Source organism: Thunnus albacares, chromosome 12 (genome assembly GCF_914725855.1).
Source record: "Thunnus albacares chromosome 12, fThuAlb1.1, whole genome shotgun sequence".
NCBI classification, from domain to species: Eukaryota; Metazoa; Chordata; class Actinopteri; order Scombriformes; family Scombridae; genus Thunnus; species Thunnus albacares.
The window spans coordinates 19,754,508-19,780,049 of NC_058117.1; the positions used below are offsets into that span (position 1 = coordinate 19,754,508).

Here is a 25,542-nt window from a genome sequence, read left to right on the forward strand (position 1 = left end):
GAGAAGTCAACAGGATGCATGCTGCTTAATAAATGAAGGCGTCATGCAGTTCCTCCCTCATCGTTGCTCAAGAAGCACTTGATCAGGGTTCAAAGAAATTTCAAACGTAATCCTAAATGAGGTGACACTCGAGTGTCTAAGTGTATAGCTTCCTCTTGTGCTGTCTGTTAATGAAGGCTTGAGAGCAGAGCCGTGCTCAGAGGGTGAGAAAGCCATTTAGTTGATCTGAGAGGAAATCACTAACATCTTGACATGAGTGTTAATTGTTAACTCTGACACATCGAGTAATACGACATCACGGCTTTCTCCACACAATGAGAATTTCCTTTGTGATTACGCCCAAACACAAAGATGTCAGTCCCAGAGAAACAGTGTAAGTTTCCATAATTCATGGTTTTCTCTGCATTTATTGTGCCTTTTGTTACATGGTTGAAAAGATGTTTCTTTTAACATAGACCATATAATTGCCGCCCCTAATCTCAAGTTAAAAATGAAATCTTTTTCATCACAGTTGTCATATCACGCTCAGTGTGTGTACGACTCAGATCCAGAGATCTGAATATAAGTATCTGGAGGTGGGAACTCCCTTATGGGAACATTATTCCTCCACTTGACAGGCAATAAGACTTTCATTTGCACTTGCAAGTAATCTAATCTGTAAAAGCAATCCAACAAAATCTTGAGTTAACAACCTTGATATAAGTACTTTACCTGTTCCAAACACACTTTACATGTGAAATCATCTTCTGTCTAAAGTAGCAATAACAGGTCTGAAAAGTTCTTTAACCACACCGAAACATCAAAATTATAATCAAACAATTAAATCCTCTTCATCTGCTGCTACTTCTTCTTCATTATTTCCAGCAGAGTAGAACACTAATTGTAAAAGGTACAAAATCTCCTCATAATTTTGATATTGTTCGTGTAAAGAAACAAAACTAAGCAGCTTCATCTCTGTAAGCTTAAGGGCCACACTCACTAGCAGCATATGATATACATCAATACATTCACATCCATTGTTCTCTATGCAAGCCCACACCCTTGCAACGCCTTGACACGTGTCATCTATAATGGGATTACTGTTATGTATTGTGTTGCAGCATGGCCAGATTAGTGTATAAGCTGTACTGTGTTTGCTGTAAATAAAGAACTCCATAAGTAAAACTTCCCATTTAGAGTCATAAAGGACAGAAGACAGGAAAATGTGTTCATCCTATTTTCTAGTCAATGTGCGTCAACTCAGCTCAGAAAAGTGGCAGCGTTATCACAGTCGCTCACCCTATCACATTCACCCCAGGCTACTGTAAGAGGCTTAAACAATTAACTGCTTAGTTGATAGAAAATTAATCAGCAACTTAGATAATCTTTCGTTTAAGTTACTTTTCAGGCAAAAAACGCCAAACATTCACTGGTTCTAGCTTCTCAAATGAGAGGGTTTGCTGTTTTTCTCTGTTTTATATCATCATACATTGAAAATCTTTAGGTTTTGGACTGTTGATCAGAGAAAACAAGCAATTTAAAGATGTCATCATATGGGGCTCTGGGAAACTGTGATCTACATTTTCCTCCATTTTCAGACATTTTTTTTAGACAAAACAATTAATCAATAAATGGTTAATTATTGTAGGTGATGAAAATAATTGGCAGTTGCAGTCCTACTACTGAACTTTAACTACTTTTCATGTCTGTATGGCACATCCAATGTTTGCTATGGTGGTCTATTGATATGAGTAAAATGATGTGACAGTATGGAGCTGGTATGTGTCACTCTTCTTCTTTATCCCACTTCCTCTGCTACCTTAACATTGTGTCTTTCTGTCTTTTAAAGCTTTACAAATTTACTGGAGCACTGTTTGTCCTCTACTCCAACATGAGCTAAATCAAACCCTACAACCTGCCAGATACATTTTTATAAAGAAACACCTGAAGCTCAGTAATGAAATCAGGTCTAGCTTCAGCTCTGCTGTTATACGGTGCTGTTAATGCTCCAGCCGAGGCTGTACAAATAACAGTGCTGTTTGGTTTTGTTTGTTCCACCCACTAAAGTGCCCATAAACATACCACTGTCTCTGCCATGAAAACTGAAATAGTATTTTGAAGCTGTTTCCTCTCTTGAATAGATAACTCTCTTTTCCTATTAGGATTAGATCCATGTGTGTAAATCTAAAAAAGAACCTCCCACATACATGTCACCAAATTGGAAATTTAGAGGCCAACATCCAATTCTGGTATTAACCACAGTGGAATAGGAAACCGAAATCTTGAAGAATAAAATCTCTTAATCCCTGATACCAATTTCCTGAGCACAGCTTTTCAGTCACTGTGTAAAAATACTGCACCTTAAGTCTCCCCCCTCTCTATTCTCCAGCTAAACCTCAAGAGAAGGTTAACAGCAAGCTTGTAACCACATCCTTCATTTCCAAGCCTTTACTTCACTGCCAGTTTTAATCACCTTATCCACAATGAATTTCCCCCATTACAACAAGATACACTTGACAGGGGTGGTCTCCAAAGCATTGTCTGTTTGTTTTTTTTTGTTGTTGTTGGTGTGATTAATTCTGGTTTAATGTGGATTGAAACATAAACAGAGAGGAAAAGATGCATTTTTATTTTTAGCCGGCATTGTGCGGCCGCAACCACCCTCGCTCACTCACTCGTCACCTACGCAGAGTTTCAACTCAGCCTCTTAAAGATGACAAGTATAGACCTTTTTCACTGCAGACACTTTGACTTGTCATAGCAGGAAAAGCACAGGTGTAATTAATGACACTAATGATGCCTCTATTGCATTTAAGCCAATCACCCAACATGCATAATTACAGGTTTTTCAGCTGTAACATCTCTAAATGTATGCTGTCAAAAAAGTCTATAGGAGAACAAACTTCCTATGGCTCCATATTTGTTTTTTACAGGATGTATTTTGTGGTCTGCAAATATATATCTATTAATATTTTATACTTCAATTTCACACTGCTCTGGGTCCCCCAAACAAATCATTCTCTGGTCAAAGATATGATATAGCATCTATGTTGTTTTCTGCAACAAATTGGAACAAACAGAAACACAATTTGTCAAGTTTTTTTTTTCTTGTGTAGACTGAAGCCAAATTGTTCTCACTTGGCAGGTTTTTGACAAGAGACAATTGATAATATAATCATATTCCACTGATTAACACGCAGGGCTGATTGCCAAAACCCAGAATTTAAATGAGGGATGTGTTTAACATCAGTAAATTGTAAATACTAATAAAATTATTTATTTGTTTATCAAATAGAAGAAATTACAAACTGTTTCACAAGAGTTGAATCATAAACAGAGTTAAGATAATAGACAAGACAAATAAAATTAACATTTAAAAAACTTTCCCGAAGAAGGTGGCTGTTTATTATCACATGAAAACTAATTAACAGTAATGTGTTTGCTGAATTGTAGACACAAGTAAAACACTTTTGTATTTATTAACTAACTAATATTATGATATTATAATATGATATCATAATAAGTTTTTTCAGTTTATCAGTGAGCATTTAACACAAAACATGGTGTTTCTCCTGTTTACAGGTTGAGAGATAAATACAATGTCCCTCCATAGACTTTAATGTAATATAAAACCTAGAATAGTTCATAAACTGTAGATGTGTTTAAGTTCAAGTAAAGTCAATTTTTATATTTTTAATTTTACAATATGACAAATCACACATTTGCCTCATGTTGCTTTGCAATCTGTACAGGATACAACATCATATGTCCTAGAAGAATAAGGAAAAACTCCCCAAAACTTAACCTTAACAAGGAAAAAAGTGGAAGAAGCCTCATGAAGAGCAACAGAGGAGGGATCCCCCTCCAGACAGACAGACATGCAACAGATGTTGTGTGGAATAGAGAGATAGCAAACCAAGATAGCAAAATTACATTATGGAAAAACAGGATGACAAAATTAAAGATAAACTTATAACATATTTGAAGAATATAAGTGATATTAACAGTAAGAGGTGAAAAAGTGAAGTGACATAGACAGCATTCCTCAATCAGTCAGGAACTGTTAATAATCAATAAATTTCACATATCATCCTATCAAACTTATGTACTATTGATCAGCGGGCAATACTGAGCATTTTGCAATATGAGTGGAGTTTGTATCAGTATACAATGGCTGAGATATACAATTAATGTCTTGGCAGTTGCTTTCAAAATTTAGTAGTCAAAATAATAAAAGCTATCAATAAGAAAAAAACAACAACAACAAAAAAACAATGCAGCCATCTGCGAAGGATTAGATATGACACAGTACCAGTCAAAAGTTTGAACACACTTTCTCATTCAAGGCAATGGGAAAGTGAGTCCAGTCCTTTGACTGGTACTGTATAAATGGTCTTAGCACCATTAAAAGTGTAGGAAGAGATTAGTTTTTCCAGGAATAGTTAATCAATTTTTATAAAAAAGTACATAAAATGATGCTTATATAAATGATTTATGCGCAGCAGCATAAATGGTTATGAGTCACAGGTGAGCAAAAAACATCACAGAAGAAGAAAAATAATTAGAAGTGTACTGGTAAGTGTGCTGCGACAGCAATCACACTAACACTAAAAATATCAATGAATAATTAACAATGACACATGTAAATAAGGAAATGTGTCGTATAATGTGTTACAATTTGTAGCGCCACCCCTGAGACAACAACTCAGTAAGATGACAGACGATGGGAAACTGCATTTCAACACAATCCCTCTGCCCCTCCCGGATCCTCGGCTTCAGGAATATCAGTCTGAGTCAGCCTGACAGCAACGGAGGAGACGCTGACGTGAATCATCCATCTCCCCAGTCCTCCGTGAATAATTGCGCACCCCTGCCCCCGCTATCATTTCCCAGGGTTACATTGGAGGTGACATCACTTTCGTCAGACCACCTGATTGGATGCATGTAGTTGGTTTTTGAGATGGGGAAACACAAGAGAAGGAGTGGATAATGCATTAGAGTGAAAGACCACATAGGTGGATTGTAACATGCACTCCAGAACGACAATTGGTGCTTTCCAAAACCGTTATAAATCACTGTTAAAAAATAATTATGTTTTATTTTTGTGACAATACTGTGATTAAGTTTAGTCTGGTTAGGTTTAGGCACAAAAACCACTTGGTTAGGGTTAGGGAGAGATCATGGTTTGGGTTAAAATGATCACTTGAAATGTGGTGTGGCAACATGGCAACAGTAAACACCACATTAATCATAGTTATAGTTTTTAAAAACCCGACTCACGGTTGGAAACATGACTCTCTCTTGGAAATAGAAAATTAACAGTCGTCTCCTGCAGCAAAGTCCACTTTTTCCATCTATCTACCTAGCCATCCACCCATCCTGCCTCCTCATAATACGTAAATTTGTCACCCTATATTGACATCATCATAACTGCGTCACTTCTCCGGGTCATAATTACTACGGCTGATAGATGGCGTCTGTCACTCAAACACATTTTTTTGCCGGCTGAATTTTCAACCTATACTGTTGTTTTTCTTTTGAGGACGGGCTGCATTAGATACACTGGCTTTGTATAAATGGATTAAGGCACGGAGAGAAAATAGATATTTCAACCAGATTGCTGCCTATAAGTCACTGCTCTATCTCAGATTGATGTCAGCAGCCACAGTGGACACTCAGATTACCTGGAGTGCACGTCAGCAGGCACAAACTCTTTTTTGTGATAAGTTTCAATTTTAATTCAGTTTTACAGATTGTTAATTAAAGAACAAGCCCAATATAATTACATACATTTGAATGATAAAACTTTTTTACATTATGTTTTGTTGAATTAAAGTAAAACACTTTTGAGGTCTTATAAACCAAAAATTAAGATTTTTGCTACATGAGCAGCTAGTGTGGCTCTAGGGATGACAATGTCGGTCGGTCCACCACTTTGGTCCAGACTAAAATCTCTTGACTGGAATGAAATTTTTACAGGCATTCATGGTCCCCAGAAGATGAATCCTCTTGGCTTCCGTTATCTTCTGATTTTACCCCAGCACCACCAACCAGTGAAATGTTTTGATAACTATTGGATGGATTGTGACAAAATTTGCTGCAGACTTTCATGGTCCTTGTGAACTTCATTATTCCCTCTTTTTTCATCAAGTGCAATCATCAGGTCAAATTTGTTCAATACTTTGTTTTACGACCAAGTACCTTCAAAATGAATGACTTTCCCATCAGCCTTGGCGGTACCTAGTATTTACTGCTACTTTGTACTGATGAAAACACTGATGGTGTGAACACAAATGACAACCAGTACCATATATTATAAGTATATTCAATGATTAAATATTGAGAAACAAGATCTACAGCCATGGAAGCAGCTCTGTGTGGCTGTACTTTGTCATAGCAGTGCTTTGAGCTAAATGCTAACGCCAGCATGCTAACATACTCACAATTACAATGCTAACATGCTGATGTTAAGCAGGTACAGTGTAATGTTTACAGTACAGCTGAGGCTGACGGGAATGTCATGAGTTTTGCAGGTATTTAGGTCATAAACTGGAGTATAGGACAAGTTAAAATTTGGCGGTGGAGCTACTGCATATGAAAGGTTAAGGAATCTCCAAATTTATTACAATCCATCATGAGGGGGCATGAATGTCTGTATCGCATTTCAAGGCAATTCATCCAACTGATGTCAAAACATTTCACTAAAAAACACAAATCTTAACTTAATGATGGACCTAGAAGAAAAGTCGGGATCGCAAAACTGATTCAAATGTATCTTGTCCAAAATTTCATGGAAATTCATCCAATTAAAGACTTTATTTCTGATTATCTGATATTTTTATGATATCATGAAGTCTTGCAAGTGACTTAACATGTTGACATATCTGCTTACACCCTCCTCACACAAGTAAACTCTGTAACACTGCTACTTTCATGCTTACAACATAACCCTTCTGATGTAGGTTGTCAGACACCCTCTGGCCACTTATTACATTCACTTTACATTTACATTCACTGCTAAATATCAGAAAACCAAATTCTGAACTCCTACTTTTAATTATCTGACAGTTGAGGTTTTTTAGAGAGAGCACTAAAGCCTCACAGAGCTGCTAGCGTGGCTATAGACTCTTTGTCTGATTAAAAACAGAAATCTTTACAACAGCCAAATTACCTACCAGCATAGAAGTCATTACATCTCAAATTTAAATCGTGTGATTTCAATATTATAGTAAGTGACATTTTCTGTCCCTTCGATCACATCAAACCTTCCCTTTGCCGCACATAAATTGAAATATGAATGAATAAACACCATGAAATGAATGACAGCTTCAGTACAAAATGTGGTTCACCAACATCCTGCTGAGTGAGGAGTGATTTACATGCAAACAGGCTGTGCTTATGTTGTAGTCAGAAATCACTCCCAGCCCTTTGAAGCAATTTTATGTTCCTCGAAACTTATAGTGCCTGAGGAGTTTCAACTTTTTTCAAAGAAGAGATTTCCGCCGAAAATGTATTTGACATTTCTTTTGGTCTCACTTCAGCTGTGGGGATGAATGAAAAAGCTCCTTGCATTTCCTTTTCTCTTTATTCATCACCGCTGTTGACGTGTACCCAACGTGGATGGAGATTTGCTTGCACATACGTATTTGCGGCACCACTCGCAGCTGTACGTCATCCAAGCAATACCTACGCATTTTGTGAGTTCATCACTATGATTCATAGGTTTCAGTGACGTTTCTCCATCCATCTATTTGTTCACAACCTGTCACCTTGTCTCCTGAGATTATATCCTCTATGATATGTGAATTATGTGAAGTAACCCAGGGTTTATGCAGAATCTGTAAAGTGTTGGACAGTAGATGGAAAAACTTGGCAAGTGTGACATTAAGCAAAAGCTTTCCCAGCAATCCATTTACAGAAACAAGATGAAGCAAGTCCAGTTCTGCTGGATAGAGCTTGTCATATTATATAGCACATGCATCAGTATAAATTTATTAATTCAGGATTAATATAAATATCCTTTTTTGGTCACCAGAGAGGAAGTGTGTGACTAGGTAATCAGGTCACCTGTACATACTGTAGTTTCTGTGTTTGGTGTCTGTGGATTTACACCGATGAAGGCCTGAGGTGTGCTGAAATATTTCCATCCCGTTCTCAGTAAATGTAACAGCAGGAAGTGTGTCATCCTGTGAGGGGCTTATTTTTCTTTTTGCTGGAGTGCAGGTCAATTTGAAATTCATAGAGCCTGTCAGAAACGTTGCCAAGGCATTTGAATGATGAATAAATAGTATTAGATCCTCTTTTCCTTTGTCGTATTTGGGTATATTTACTGGTGCAGAACAATGTTGCTGTTGGAAATACTGTTAAGAAAGAAAACGGCTATCTCATAAACTGGTTACTTCCCATAGTGTGCAGAAAATGTTCTTTGGATTATCCAGGGGTGGCCCCAATGTGCAAAACACACAACTTTTCAAGAGACACACTTGCTTCAGAAATACACAACCTTTCAAAAAATCAACCACATTTCAGAAAACAGACAAACAACAGAAAAAGCTTCCTATAAACTGCAAAGTCTGGGCCCTGAAGATATGAGAGAATTGGATGATGTCTCGTTTTCATGTTGTTTTGGAGAGATTTGAGTTACAGCTCACATCAGGCGGACAGAAGTAATCAGCTGGTATTAATGTGAAAACACAGGGCTGACAGAGGGTATGAAAGCTGCAGGGAATGAATATGAAAAGAAGAAAAACCCAAGATTACATAAGTAAATACAAGGTATATGTTTATGAATTTACAAATAAAAGTGCCAAGGGGAAAGGACACACAGATATCGAGAAAAAATAAAGGCTATGAGAATAATAGTAGATCCATATGAGGTAATGGTGGTTTGTAAACAAAGAAATGTGACATGAAACTTTCCTGACACATTAGTATGTAGCTTGGAGAAGTAGAACAGAAATGCCAGGCTGTAGTCATGAAGATGTAAAAGGATATTTGGATGGAAGCAGATGCTGACTGTTGCTTGAGTTGTTGACTGCTTGACTGTTGTGAATGAGAGGGGAGACGGGTGGTAACTTCTACATATGTGACATCACATGGATCGCCTCTATTGATGATTGTGAGATTGAAAGATGTGATTGACTGACCCCCTTCTCCTATGCTCCCCCCTCTGTATGTTTTTGTATGCTGTAAAAAAACGTGGTCATAACAGTCATAAATATCAAGATATCTATATGATGGACTGTAGGATCATTAAATCCCTGAAACAACATTTGTAACATAGATATTCATGCATAATTGTACACATGCTAATTCATAAAATTGGACTATTGTCTTCTTCTTCCTCTTGTCTTATAAAATAGTAATTTACATGTGAAACATATTGTGATTGTTCCAGAGGCAATAATACCTAGAAAATATCCACTGCTCTAACAATGTTCATTTTGCGGAAAAAGTTGGAAAAAGTGATATTTAAACCTGCCTTAACCCATATTTTGAATGAAAATGTTAAAAATGTCTTGGTGCAGACCCTCGTAGAATCAATGGTGCAGCTTTTAGCAGCTTTTAACTTGTAGTGGTTTTCTGGACTCACATGATGATTGACACTCACCGTTCTTGCTGAATATACAACAATAGGCAGCCATTTTCAGCAAAAAGGTCTGCCGATCCTCCATTAAATGGATAAAGAGACAAGTGTGGTGAGGAAAATAAATGCAAGACACGGCTGAATTCAATTCAAGATACTACACAGACTCCACTATTATAAAACAAAATTAATAATAATATAATAATTATAAGAATAATAATAATAACCTTTATTTGTACAGCACCTTTCATACATAAAATGCAGCTCAAAGTGCTTTACAGGACAAAATTAAATCAAAGATGCAGGTATAAAAAAAGAAGACATGATGGGCAATTCTATAAATAAAAAATAAAATTACACAAAGCTGAACTGAGCTACAAAGCCAGATCTCATTCACAATGAATAGCATCAGTCACTGACTTTGAATCCGTATGAGTGAATGGTCCGTTTTTGTCAGGAGTTCAGGACAATACAGACCTAAAAGATGATTGTTGCCCTTATGTCTGATAGATAAATGGGCAGTTATTAGCTAAAATGTTAGTTTTAAATTTATATCAGGAATTTGTATATTTAAGTTTGTCGCTATGTCCCCTAGTGGTCAAAAATCAGTTATGATGTCAGGTAGATGAAAGACGACATTGACTGACCCTCCTGCTCCTCTCTATATCTTTGTCTGTAGGATGTAAAACAGAGTGGGATGAGGTTGCATGTTGGCTGAGAGCTGAAGTCGGGCAGGTGGTCAACGTATCCTGTTCCGAGGTCTTCCAGCCTTTCTCCAGCAATCAAGGTTGGTTCCCATGTCAACCTCAATCTGAGCAAACGCAAAGAAGAACATCTCCCAGTCAGCCAATCGTAAGAGTAGTTAAAAAAAACACAAGGTAATGTAAAAGTGCACTGCAACTCCACCACTCAGGATAATTATCTGCTCTGTACAATCTGCCGTGCTAATGCAGGCCAGAGTCACTGTGATGAAGGAACACAGTATGAATTATTCATGTATGTTTGTTGGCAGGAACACATGTATATATGCTCTGGGAGATTTCTTGCAGAAGAAATGACGTGAATTCTTGTCTGCAGGATTCAAACATTACAGGCATGAGAAGTGTTTTTTGTAAGATTTGACCTTCCAGAAAGATGGTGATGGTGACACTAAGTTATAATAATATAGTTAGTTAACAACTTTACTTTAGATGAGAGTAAACTGTAAGTGGTGTAGAGGATTTATTTCTTGAGTTAATATCTGTTCTGAACTGTCTGTTTACTTAGAGCAAACAAATACATTTGGGTGTTTATTCACTTTTTAAAGGATAAGACTGGCTATTTTCTATATTTTTCTTATTGTCAACAAATCTCATGTGCACAGCCAAGCCAACAATGAACAGATCCAATACTTACAAGTACTGTGTGTGTATCCAAAGCCTGATATATCTGTGCTGTAGACCTCCATTGTAGCTGCAATCTTCTCCCTGTCTAGTAATCCACATTACCACTACTGTTACAATCTGTGTATTGGCAATAAGCTTGACGTGAAATTAATCTTCAGAGGCAGTAATGCCATTTAAAAGGTTTACTTTGAACAAAGGAAAAGTTACTCTGTTTCTGCTCAACTTGCCTCGGCGGTCAAAAGACTGTCTTGTTCCGCAGACTGAGTTATCAGTCTGATAACTGAGAGCTACTGTATTGGCTATGATGTCATCAGTAACCTAACTAAAGGAGCATTTCAACGTTTTAGCTACCACAGTATTAACATGAGCACTAAATGACTAAATACATCATATTTATTCTTAACATGGCTTTTACATCTATTTTTGTCCAAAAAGTATTAAAAACATGTCAGTGAGCCACATCGCTGCACTGGGTGACATGTTCCATCACCACAAAAATTATGGTCATGTTAGTTTGTTTAGAGACAAAGAACTACTCTCCAGAGACTGAAAATGTGATCACTGGTATTAGTCTTTACAGTCTAATAGTAACCATAATCTTTGTGGTGAAGGAACATGTCACCCACTGCAACAATGTGGCTCAATGACATGTTTTTAATAGCTTTTGGACAACAATTGAAGTGTACAGCATAGAGGAATATGATATATCAGGCTTTGGATGCACACTCAATATTTGTAAGTAGGATGAGTACATTGTTGGTTTGGTTGATTTGTTGACATTAAGAAAAGTATAGAAAATCACCAGCCATATCCTTTAAAAAGTTATTCTATTGTGAGAAAATAATGTGAAGTGTTGTGTAATATTGTAAAAGAATGCCAGTCTGTTTGTGCTCTGTTGTCTTGATGGGATTGCCATTATGAGAAGGTCATTAGTAAGGGTAAGGTCAGGATCATTTATGGTTAATGTTCTTTCCAACTTACCTTGATGGAAATCATGTCTCATTATGATCTGAATTACAGATCATTGAAACAAACCACAGTCTTTGCTTTCAGCGGTGCAGTTGTTAGCATTTGGACTGTGCTGGTTCCTGTTTGCTCAGCTCAAAGGGAATACAGAAAACCCACCGCCACACATTTCAGTGTGCCTTTGTTTAAATAGACACACAACGGTGCATGCTCCATCTATGCCACACACATTTGCATCTACACCCCTCCTCATACTCTCATGTCTGAAGCCACAAATGCAGCAGTGCTGGGACAAATCCAGCTGACAACCTTCTCCCGACACCTGCTGTTTCCAAATGGACGCTAACCAGGACTAAATGTCAGTACAAGGACATGAAAGCATCATTTTTTTTCTGACTGAAAGCACTAATGGAGTGAAATGGTCCAAGAGAGGAAATGTCAGTGCAGCGGCCCAAATGAGCTAATATCCAAGCGCATGGGAATGACAACTTTCCATAACAACGTAGCTATGATATGTAGAATACAAGACACTGTAGATAGAGTCAAAAAAGTACACATTTAAAGATTAGAAAGGATATATGAATAGTAGTGGCTGTGTCAAATTCTCAAATGTTCTCTTTGGATCCATCACACTCAACATCAATCTCTCAGATAAAGTGCTACCATAATATATTGTATTAAAACAATGGATCTAATAGAAATATACATTTTCAGCTAATAGTAGCAATGGTTCAATTTCATGAGCCATGTCAGAGATAAAGCGAACAGGAAACAATCATTAAACTTAATCTGTCTGTGTAGTAGTTTTTAAATCCTGGGAGATGAAAGATTGCAGCTTATTTCCATTCTGGACTTGCTAAATCCATTAATAAGGTTTTGTGAATGGAAATTGAGGTTTTTATGCTTTTGGTATATTAGAGCAGTAGAGAGACAGACTTATACGGAAAGCCCTTTTCCACTTCTCAAGAACCCAGGAGCCTTTCTTGGAACAATAAACTGAGATCTGAGATCCTGCACCCAAAAGTCTTTGCTCTGTGTGAACATTTACACGTATATTTGAATATATAACTGTGCAGTGATGTGTACTTACAGTCAAATAATGCTGCTACAATTTACAATTACTGGATCATCTGACCTTCTTGCATTTCTAAACTGTATATTTTGTATTTTTGTATTGTTGTATATTAGCCAAATATACTGTATATAGGATATGCACTACTGCACAATCGTTTGCATAATCCATATTCATGAACACTGGTAGTTTCAACTGCCTGTACCAATTCAAATTGCACACTATCTTCTTTTCTTTTTTTTTAACCTTCTCTTGAGGGCTTCTGCAAAGGTATCCCTCATGATATTTTATTATATTGCTCTTCTTGCATTCCTCAAAAATTCCTCAAAACTTTAAATACTAGCATTACACTATTTTTTCACCGAATCCCTGGAAAATGGAATTTCATGTCATCATATGTAGCATTGAGCTGAAAAGTATAAATGCAACTGTGGTGAGATGACAATAAAGTTCCTCGTATCTTCGTAATTCTTTCCAATGTTCACAAGCATTTTACAGTCGCCATTCTTAAAATCCAGCAGAGAAAGCTTCTAAGCTTCCAAATGAAGCTACAGATGAGAATGAACAAAAGGTGGACCAACTGTGCCCAAGTATCATTGTGTGTTTTTTATTCACATAAAGCCAAAGAATTTTAGTGTTGTCCGGCCACACTGCCTGCATATTAAAATATGTGTAAACAAATAAAAACTGAGGCAGAAATGTACACACTAGTGAAGGATAGCAGATTCATTGTCCTGTTTACAAAATGAGAAAACATTGTATGATGTATAAATATTGCGAAAATCTTTGCACTGGTTGGATGCAAAAATAATTTGAATTTTTCCTTGTCTCCATTGCGTTTGATCCCACATAAGGGTATATTTACAGGAACTGCACTTTAGACGGCTGGTCAGAAATTTATCCACCCTATGAGGAGGCCTGTGCTTTCAGTGATGACAACGAGCCAGAATCAGAGGTACCGACTTGGTCTCATGTTGTTGTTGCCAGTCAGTTAAGCATTTTCACATTGTTTCTGCTTCCTCCCCACTCTTCCTTCCTCGCGGCTTCCTTTTTACTTCAGACCTATTTGCAGGCTTAGAGCAAGGTCAAACACAGATTTTGTTCCGAGAATAAATCTAACCCATTAAGGAGAGATGACAGTCTTTAACAATGTTTGATACAGAAATAGAAACTCTAATTATTGCACAGTGAAAGCTAATCATTTATCCTTACATAAATGTATTATGTTTTACTCAAGGATTCACATACTGTACGTGTAGCCATATAGATGCCAGTCAGATTCAAAATTTCAGTCTGTATGTGACATTTTATGTGACATTTCACTTATCAGGCCATTTCCCAGTGGTGGCTTTGACATTATCACAATATACCAGCCTCCACCCTTTCCAAACAATCTAATTTTCACTTTCTCTTCCTGTCCTGTCTCTCTCTTTCTGTGTCTCCAGACAAGTTACCTCTATACATTCAGACAGGTTTACACTGTGGGCTATGCCACCTCACTCATCTCCCTCATAATGGCCATAGTGGTGTTCATGGCCTTCAGGTAAGACCAGCACAGCTCACACTGTCCAGACAGAGAGCAATAAGGGAAAAACTCACAACAAGGATCCACAATCAATGTTTGAATGAAAGTGGTGATGAGCAAGAGTTAGTTATAATTTAGAGGTGAGAATCTCAGTGGTGATATGATTATAGATTACAGTATCTGAGAATGACTGTTTGATCAATAGAGCTCCAATGAAGCCTTTGTAGTCTACTGTGGGAGCCTATGAATCATACAAATACAAATTCATGCCGCTGTCTTCTTCTTCTGATTGTCTTATGAATTATTGATTGACATATAAAGCAGGTCAAGAGGTAGAAATGCCTCATATGATGTTAAATGTGTATGAAGTTGGATAAAAATGATATTTGAACCTGCATTTGCTTATGTTTTTTGTATTAAAGTAATAGCTCAACTTTACAAAGCACGAAAATCGATACCACTCTCACGTCTGTCCATTTAAAATGAATCTGGAGCCAGCAGCCTGTTAGCTTAGCTTAGCATAAAGACTGGAAACAAGGGGAAACAGCTAGCATGGCTCAGTCCAAGGCTAGCAAAGGCCTACAAAGATCCACCTAAAACTCACAAATTAACATGTTATATCTTGTTTGTTTGATCTGAACAAAACCCAAAGTGTAAAAACAATATTTTGTTGTTATTTTTGGAAGTGAATTTTTGTGATTATTGGAATTAATTAGTCAAAATATTAAACATGTTTTCTACGAGATGCTTATGTTGCTCTTTATCTGCTGGATAAGCAGGCTATTGTTAATGAACATGTTAGTGTTAAATTGAAATCAAGTTTGTGTTTCTTTGAGTTTGTCTCACTATTTATGTTTGTGTGAGTGTTAACATCCTTTCCCTTTCTTGTGATCTGTTCAGAAAGTTCCGCTGCACCAGGAACTACATTCATGTCAACCTGTTCTCCTCCTTCGTCCTGAGAGCCAGCGCCGTTTTCATTAAAGACACTGTGCTGTTTGCTGATGAGACCCTGGACCACTGCTCCATGTCGACGGTGAGCACTCTAATTAGTCAATAATGTTTCCACCACAAAGCAGATTCCCACGTCTGCTGTGGATGATGATTGAGTTAACAATGGACAAAGACAGGAAAGAGGAGTGAAAGAGGGGAAGACACGTGGCAAACTGATGAACGGCATCTGTCATTTGTCAGCAAAACCCCCGCGTTAGTCGACGGAAAGACTGATGAATTCTTTTGGCAACAACATAGTTTACACAAGACGGAAAAATATACCTGATATGTTTTTGATATTGTGGATGAAATCTTTTATTATAAGATTATGACGAGCAGTATTTCACCTGTATGTCAGGTCTTTGATGTGAGTTTTGCTAAACCAGACAAAGTGATATGACTGATAAAAATGGTTGTTATTTATTTACTGTTATTTTTGTTTTTTTACATCATGTAGTGACTTATGTAGTGATTTTTCTTTTCTTTTGTATGATGTTTTGTTCTTTTTGTTTTGTATAGTGAGGGCCATTCATGCAGCTTGGCCTGTAGTTGGGGTGGAAGGTGCTAGATTTTCACCGTTTACAACTTATTTTTAATGTTTGTGCTAAGCTTTAAATCGTTGTCCTTATACAAACTGTACTCATATCATTATTTTTTTTCACAGCTGTAGTCCTCCGTAATCAGACAGATTATACCTGATATCGTGCTCAATTATAGTCAAAACATATTGTTTGGATTGATCGTCAAGTGCACAATGTTGCCGTTGTTGGCAAAGACACAAATATTTGGGATACATAATCAAAACACATATGAAACTGTTAAGGCAAAGAAAAGAGCTGCACAATGGTACACTTTCAAAACATAAATATCAGAGTGATAGCAAGTAGTCAAAAAAGAAATCCAACCTCTAACAGCTGCGGCGAGATAATAATCTCTATTTTTGGGCTGCTACACTATTTCATTTATTTATTATTTTATATGATCAATTAAAGCATTGAATTTCTTCTTTTCTCTCAAAAATAATGACACATTTTTGCAACAACTTGTACACTGAATGTTTTTAACTTAAAGTACAAGGTGAGTCATGTCATGGTGCCGCATGCATGCGTAACAGAATATAATATGAAAAGGACATGTCGATATAATTTATTCATTTGCTGTGCGGAGAAAAAGAATTTAAAATAGTATCAAAAGTACTTTCATAGCCGATTCTTACTTTCACTTCCTGACACTTGAGAGCAAGTTCTGCCTCCATCCAGGCCGTGCGTTAGACTACTGTTAAATAATGACTCATCCGGTACAGAAGTTAATAAATATCTGAAGCACTGGAACTTTGTTGTGTTCTCTCTAGACAGCGTGCAAGTCAGCCGTGGCTTTCTTCCAGTTCAGCATCCTGGCCAATTACTTTTGGTTGCTGGTGGAGGGCATGTATCTGCAGACCCTCCTGGCCCTGACCTTCGTCTCTCAGAGGAAATACTTCTGGTGGTACATCCTGATTGGATGGGGTGAGTATAGCATGACTGAAGGGAATTGTCTGAGAACGTCACGCCCACGTGTTGATATACAATATGCTCACATATAGGTTAGAAATCTATTTCCAAGACAGTAACTCAATTCCAAAAACACAGCATGACACACAGGAACAGCCAATTTATTTAAACAATAGCTCTGTCTCAGCAGCAAATGCGGCTGCACTTGCTCTCCCTTTGTATTCTCCCTTGTCTTTGTCTCCCTGAGCTTTCTGCAGATGTTTTAAATGCTTTCCTTTTGTTATCCTGTGATGCTCAGTCAACTGTTTTCCATTGTCTTGCCATTCCATCCCATTGTCTTAATTGTTTCCTGTTTGCTACATTTTCCTGTTTAAGCCTGTAATCTCGAGTGCTTCCAGATTCTGTCTGTGGCATTTGGATGCTGTTAGCAAAATGTTACAGCTCAGTCCAGCCGTTATGGGCTGAGCTGTCACCTACCAGTCTTATTTAACAGTTGAAGTGAGAAACAGCAGCTGAATGACATTGCGGAGTCAAGAGACTACATTTTAAGTGGCAAGTGGCAGGAATATCTCTAATAAGGAGATAGGTAGATGGAAAATATGGCAGGATATGGGGAAGTGTGACAGCAGGACAGATGCTCAAAGCCCCCTGTGTCCATCTCAGCAGGCTCTCTGCGTGTACAAGCATGAGCTGTATCAACTGGTAGCAGTCTCGTTAGGAACTGTTGAACCTCAGCATTCAGGCAGACATGTTAGACAGTTATTGGACAAGCCACACTGCACAGTGAGATGGGTTGACTTGCTTCGGCACTCCACAGACACACAGATAATAAACTTTTGGTGATGTCCAGGAGGATGCTGGCAACTGCAGACCGTGGAGGAACAAATCCATGACAGGTTTATTGAAAATATTATAGTTTAGTTTGGGAGGGCAGAATTGTTTTCCCCTTTTTAGTAGCCGTACTAGCAATCTGTCAGTAAGTCAGTCCAAAACTTTGGTCTAGACTGAGAAATCTTAACAACTATTGGATGGATTGCTGTGAAATTGAGTAGATATCCATGGGAGGCAGAGGATGAATCCTAACGATTTTGGTGATCCCCTGAGTTTTCATCTAGTACTATCATCAGGTTTAAGTTTTAACTTCCTCTAATGTGACCAATAAATAGTGTTCATATTAAACTGTGGCAGAAGGTGCGCTCTAATATCCATCACTGCACGGACCTGTTACTGAGTATCCTTGATCTGACACCAAATCCATGCACGATTATTAAATATATAGGTGCACAAATCAGAAGTAGCCATGATACATAAAAACACTTGTCCATCAGTCATGTTAGACGCATTTTTGACAGCAGATAAAACTAACACCATGGTGAACATGGTAGACATGAAACCTGCTTTGCATCAGCATGTGAACATAGTAATTGTGAGCATGTTAGTAAAGCACATCTGCCTTTAAGTATAGCCTCACAGAGCCGCTGGTTTGGCTGCTTTCACACAGGTTAAATATAACACCTCTTATACCTGTTGATGAAGGATAAAGAAGGATGATGTAGGAGGATGAACACCTTGTAAAACTTTATTTATTTATTTATTTTTGCCCTCATTGGATGTGGACGTTGGAGTTCTGTGGTACCTGTCTCAATCAGTAGGCTACCAGTGTGCCCCAACATCTTGTATATGTTTAAAGAATTGTCCTTTTGTCATAATTAATACTTTCAAATAAGACCAGTGATGCCAAATCTAAGATGAATGTTGCCAATGGCTATTTTGAATACATGCTATGTTCCCCATAAGAACTCATCACCATAGTAATATGAAAAAAAACTAATAAAAACACACTTGTTGCAAAGGAAAATCTGGGAATAAACATCTGTCTTGAGCATCTGTGTTTTTACAACCTGACAAGGACAAAGGAGTGTATATCTGTGGTGTATATAAGTGGTGCTCACTCAGTATCCAGATAGAGTTGCTCTGATGTGTCTTATCAGTTTCTTTCCGGGTATTTTTATCTTGCATGGTCTACTGTCTCCTGCTATTATCCTGTGTCTGTTTCTTCTTTTGGTTTGAAGATCCAAGTAATTGTAGGAGACAGATAAATTTGATACACAGAGTAAACATACGGTTTTTATGTGCCTTACAACAGTTTCATTAAAAATGCAGCAAACATGCAAGTGTGTGGCTCCAGTGCCGCTCATATTAATCTACTTGACAGATATGCACAGCATGAATAATTTATCTCTGCTATTATGTCGTAGGGCTCCCATCAACAGTTCTCATACTTTGGGTTTTGACCAGACTCTTCTATGATGATAGAGGGTATGATATATTATATGATATGCAGCAAAACATCTTATATTTTCTCATAATTTCACTGTTATGATTATATATTGTACATATTGAATTGAGTGTAACATAATTTTATTTCTGAATTCAATTGCAGTTGCTGGGACGACACAGACAAGGTTGGTATTTGGTGGATTATCAAAGGACCAATAACAGCCTCGCTGCTGGTGAGTGTAAAGCTGTGGAGCAGTGACTAATATTTTATCCATGAATGCCTTTCAATTTAACACACATTAAGTTTTGTTTCTTAGAGCAGGACTGTGTGTGTAATTGGGTCATTTGGGTAATTGTGCATACTCATGCATGTATCTACCAGGTCAACATAGTCATCTTTATCAACGTGATCCGGATTCTGGTTCAAAAGCTCAAATCTTCAGCCATGGCCGGGAACAATGACACTGGACATTTCATGTGAGTCTCGACATAACTGACACAACAAACTGAACTGGAATATGAATTATGCTTTTCCAATTATGCACGTAGGCTGTTTCAGGGCTATCTACTGACAGGAAAATAAATCAACCAATCAACTGGATTACAGAGACGTGTATCCTTGGAGAAGCATAGTTTCATTCTTAAGTTTCCACTCATGAAGCAATATTCAGTGTTCAGTCAGACACCTCTGTAAAGGAAATGACCATGGTTACACAGTTAGGCTCTGAGGGAGCTCTCAAAGAATGTGAGCAGCAGCAAATAGCATTTGACGTGAGTGTATCAGCAGAGTGAATATGTGATTATAAAGGCTGTCTTGTACACCTGAATATGACGGATGTTACTACTCAGCTGGTATCCATAACAGCTGATTGTGAGGGATGAAAGAAACAGCCAGTGTTGCCAGATGTATGATAATTGTTGTATTTGTATGATAATTTTGCCCTCTGTATGATCAATAATGCCAAAAGTCCCATAATGTATGATAATTTGATCATTTTGTGACATTTAGTATTAGTAGTTGTAATCAGTCTCATTTTAATTCCTTTTCTGACATGATCAAGATAGTAAAATATAGATCCTACGTCTGTGTAAACGCATCTCTTCTCATATGACGTCTTTCCAGCCAATCAGACTACTTCCTTCAATGCGTCATATCTATGTCAGCAGTTCTTTAATTTTTTTAAACAGTGTGGCTAGATTTGTAAGTGGTGTCAAGAAATATTTGTCTCAATGAAAACGTGTTTTCTGAAATTGTTTTCTGACAATTTTAAGCCTCTGGTACAATACTCTAACATTTCTCATCTGGCAACACTGGAAGCAGCCGATGCCAATCAACTAATGCAAGCATGACTTTTAGTTCTCTGTCAACCAATGCTTCATATGTGAATCATCCATCCATTAGCTGGATGGATGATTAATACATGACCAGCTAATAAATTACAAATAGCTATAAAAGTGAACTCACTGCTGAAAATTTGCAGTTTAAATATTTAGAAATAGTTTAAATACTGAAAGAAGTGGCAGTCAGAGTACAGTTAGAGAAAGAACATGAAATGGCAGCTAAAAAGGAAGTGCTGAAACAGTTTGGAGTTTGAATTTAAGCAGTGAATGAATCAAGTTGAAGTGTTAATGTTTAAGCGCTGAGTGGAATTTAAATTGACAAATTGTGATGAATCTGGAGCCACAAAAAGCTTTATTAAACTTTTTTCACACATGCAGTCATGCTCCACAAAACCTGTAAACAGACCTTCATGTGTAAAATCGGTGGAGTTCCCCTTTAAACTTCATTATCAAAAAAGATGCATTGGTGAGAGAAAGACTGAAGTAATAAGGGGGAAACTATACACTCATAACTTTTTTACAGATTGAATCAGAGTTAAAAGTGTGCAGCTTTCCTCTTTTTTCTTTGATGTCTGCCTGAGAGCTGGCACCACACCAGAATTGGTATGCTTTTTCCCTCAGTTTTTATTTCTTAAGAGAAAGATTGAAACCAAGTTTTTATAATCAGAAACTGATAAATTTAGCAAATAGTATTTCTACATACAGCAGTGGAAATCCCAAACATCAGATCAAACAAGTAATGTTCTCTTATCATAGCACTAAAACTTACCCACACTGCAATATAACAGCTATTTTTAGCCCCCACACACTTTGTTTAGTATGCCTGCCTTATTTCTTTCCATATATGTACTTGTTTCTTTTTCTATTTTAGCCATGCTACTGTAGTTATGTGGCTGTAGGGGTGGCAGGGTTGTGGATGAATTGTAATAACTTCAGTGGTCCCCTGACAGCGCCATCGTCGGGTCAAAAGTTCACTTGTGTCCAGTTCTTTGGTTTATGACTAAATACCTGCAAAACTAATGATTTTCCCATCAGCCTCACCTGTACTTTGTGTTTAGTGCTAATTAGCTTATGTTAACATGCTAACACGCTAAACTAATGGTGAACATGGCAAATATTATGAGCATGTTAGCATTTTGGATGTTGGTTAGCCTGCTGATGTTAGTATTTCTCTGTAGTCTTGTTACAGTTGGATACACAACTCAATACTAATATGCAAGAAAGTAAAAAATATCAAATATGGAGAAAAGAAGGCTCTGCAGTTATCGTTACACAGTAAAATGTACCAAACGTTGGATGAGCATTCCTATGAAAGCCCAGTATTTAATGTTAAATGATATTTTGACCTGTCAAGAGGCATCTGTAGTGGATATCAGGCTGTAACCATGACAGACCAGCATTCTCTAGACCTGACCTAACTCACCTTTAAAGCTGCCTTTCTGCTTTGGGTAAACTGCTGTGGATGGCCCAACTGGCTTGAAAGGTAGTATTATCTAAATGCCATGACCCGCTCCGTGGTCCAGCCATCATCCTTACTTATTATCTAGCTCCACCAGTGTTACAAATAGTTATTTCAGAAAAGTTCTAAAAAAACCTTTCTCTGACCTGCCTTTTTTTTTATTTCAACAATTTTATTGATAGAAAGACAGTGTTAAGAAAACAATTGACTTGACAAGAACATTTGAACTCCAGCATGACAGCAACCACCCCATAACCAGTCTCCACTACAGGCTTTCCCCTATAGTGAAAAGCACATACCTAAAAAATCCTGCACCCATAGACCTGTGGATATACATTTAAACAAACAAAAAAACAAACTGTGGTTCAGATGTACGGTATATGTGGACCAGACATTTTTAAGACCTTAAAAGAGGAGGCTGGCTAATGGTTTAGTGCAAATACATGAAAAACCAGGCGGTGGGCAGGTGGAGAGCTGTATGTTGAACAATGGTGGGCCTCTGTCACATCATTATTAGAAGATCTCACTTGGGTTAAGGTGCTTAAAATAGATTTAAGATTTAGAGGGTTCCAATGATGGTAAAAACAATTTAAAGCTCCATGTTATGTAACTTTATTTTTGCAAATTTTAACAGTGACATAACATATCACAATCATGATTTGGCATGAGTGCACCTTTCAAGGCGTCCTTGAATCCTAGCTTCACCCAAGTAAGAGCAAATAATCAGCAGCATGACAACATCTGCATTGTATCTGCTCAGGCTGGCCCAACTGGCTTGATAGGCAACTACATCTGAATGCCATGGCCTGGTCAGTCATCCATAGGGCTGCGTATTGGTACTTGATACCTTTAAGGTACCAACCGAAATAACCCAGGACCAAATTATATCGAAACGTCTCCAGGCAAACAATACCTGCATTTGATCCTTTTGATCTAGAAAAAATGACTATTTGTATGGTTTTGCTCACAGCAAATCACCGCAAGCGTTCTTCAATTTGATGCAACGTGTGATTGGCCTGCTGCTGCAGCAGCTACAACCCATACAGTCTGTGGTGATAATATTTCATTGTACAGTTTTATGTAGTTATTTAATAAATATTTAAATCATTTGAACACTTTCAAAATGTATTTGTGTAAAAATAATTTGGATGAGGAGGAGTGGTGGCATTTTACACAGCTGAATGCTTCCATTCACATGATTGGTATCAAATGAAGTACTTTATTGGTATCGGTATCATTTTAAGGGTACTGGTATTGATACTGTTATTGTAATTTTTTAAACGCTACCCAGCCCTAGTTGTCGAACCACCATCCCTGTGTAACTAGTTCCACCACTCTTACCAATAGCCACTAATTAGGGACCCCTCTGGTATTAGAAACTTTTCTTGAATAATGTCCCTTGACCTGTCGACCAAATAAAGGAACAAGGTTTCAGTATAAGTTGAACTGAAAGCACAGGCAAGTATTAATAATAAAGCTTTTGGTAAATGACATTTGCCTGCACTTGAAGTATGCAGAACCTTCTTTTCTCCATACAAGACACTTGGATAAAATGTTAAGTCTTGTACGTCTTGTACTGCTGAGTGAGACGTTAAAATGTCAGGAATGAAAAGGGTTATGAAGAGGGGAAGGAAAGTGAGCTGATGAAATCCCTTGACACAATGTAGAACTTGATCTTACAGTTTAACAGGGAAAGTGCTGCGTATATGAATCTACTCCAGCCCTGAAATCCTGCTTTACCTGAATGCATCCCTCCTCCTCTTGACATTTAGTTGCTGCAGATTCTTGCTCAGCTGAATTAATTTAGAATGAGTGTGTGTAAAAATAGCACAGATACCAGAAATAGATGTCTCCTCCATCATCGTAACAGGATTGTTCCACCAGTTCAATGATTGTTTCACTCTTTGAAAAGCTTCATCTCTGTCTTACAAACTTCAATCTGATTCAGACTGATCAGTGAAGTTACTATAAACACACAAAAAGCACAAATCCCAGGTGTGACAAAGGACGACCGCAATCCTATTATAACCGTGAAAATAAGCCGATGTTCTTAAAATCTTTAATCTTTCAGCAGCCAAGGTGCTTATTTTTTTTCTGACGAGTGATTATTGTTGTTATTTAGAATATTCAGATGACTTTGTTATGTCCTACTAAGTCTGACAGCTTGACTGAAAAGCTTTAAATTCAACAATAAAATGTGCAGACATGTCTGTTAGGATTAGATCTGCTGCTGTTTATTGATCTGTGATAGATCTAGATCATTATATCTGTACTCAGCTAGTAAACTCATTCCATAAAAGAATGAACACGAGAAGTTGTTATTGTAATCACAGAGCAGAACAAAGACGGACAAACCACATGATTTAAGTTGGTGCAATAACGTAATGTCACCACAATTAAATGGCAACATTTACATGATATTTAGACATCACTGATCTGATTTCAAGAAAGCTTTGAACACAATGCATCAGGGTTTTGACATTTAAATATATCGCACTGACTGGCCTGATGATGGCGCTCTATTAAAGGTCAGTTTGTTAAACATTGGAGATATAATCTCAGACAACACCAGTCTAACTTTACTTAAACTTAGAGGAATAGTGTCACTTTTGTCATGAGGCATTTAAAATGGCAACATTGATTGGTATACTGAAATTAAAGGTTGATATTTCAAGATTAAAAAGACTGATCTCATGCAACCTTTTTTGTCTTTCTTTTATTTCTCTGTTTCTCTCAGGAGGTTGGCTAAATCCACCCTGTTCCTCATTCCTCTGTTTGGGATGCACTACACTGTATTTGCCTTCCTGCCTGAAAACACTGGAGTAGCAGCCAGACTCTACATCGAGCTGGGACTGGGATCCTTTCAGGTACAACACAATAGAGAGGAAGCAGAACAAAGAGTGCACCTTCACAAACTCTGATAAGATAGGTCACGAGAGGTTACCTGAGATGAATTATTTACAATAGGATGCTCTCGAAATAGGCCTTTTTAACAGCAGACATTTGGATTTGTCATAGCAGGAAATAGCACAGGTGTTACTAATCACTTTTTATGTCTTTATTAGAGATTTGACAGTAGAGAGATAACAGGAAATGAGGGGAGAGAGTGACGGGGCACCTAAAACGCTACCTTTAAAATAATTTGGAAAAATTCTTTAGGCTGGCAATATTCATGTATTTATGTCTTTTGTATAAGGAAAAGGTCTTATGTTGGTTACTACACATTGACTATAAGGGCTACATTCAATCAGTGAACACATTGTGACCTTAATACAGTTGTTGAAGCTTAACATCAGAATTAATTCAACTGTCAAGAATCAAAAGAAACAAAAGAAGAAAGATAAGAAAATATCTAAGAACTACTTTAATAGCAAATGATTTCACTATTTTTATCTGACGGCTGACTGGAGAAGTGTGTCTAGAGGAGTGGATTGTGTAATAATTTCCAAAAAGTTACCGCAGTCTCTTG

The 25,542-nt window shown here is 37.4% G+C and overlaps 1 protein-coding gene across 1 annotated transcript in view; it reads left to right on the forward strand.

The window, feature by feature from the left end:
- Positions 1-25,542, forward strand: part of LOC122993825 (vasoactive intestinal polypeptide receptor 1-like) — a 33,780-nt gene that overhangs the window by 6,578 nt on the left and 1,660 nt on the right. Inside the window, exons 3-11 of the mRNA XM_044368294.1 lie at positions 10,245-10,352; positions 13,843-13,943; positions 14,434-14,531; positions 15,414-15,546; positions 16,855-17,008; positions 19,252-19,312; positions 19,437-19,506; positions 19,656-19,750; positions 24,811-24,940. Coding sequence (XP_044224229.1) covers positions 10,245-10,352; positions 13,843-13,943; positions 14,434-14,531; positions 15,414-15,546; positions 16,855-17,008; positions 19,252-19,312; positions 19,437-19,506; positions 19,656-19,750; positions 24,811-24,940 — 950 coding nt within the window. The remainder of the gene's footprint in view (positions 1-10,244; positions 10,353-13,842; positions 13,944-14,433; positions 14,532-15,413; positions 15,547-16,854; positions 17,009-19,251; positions 19,313-19,436; positions 19,507-19,655; positions 19,751-24,810; positions 24,941-25,542) is intronic.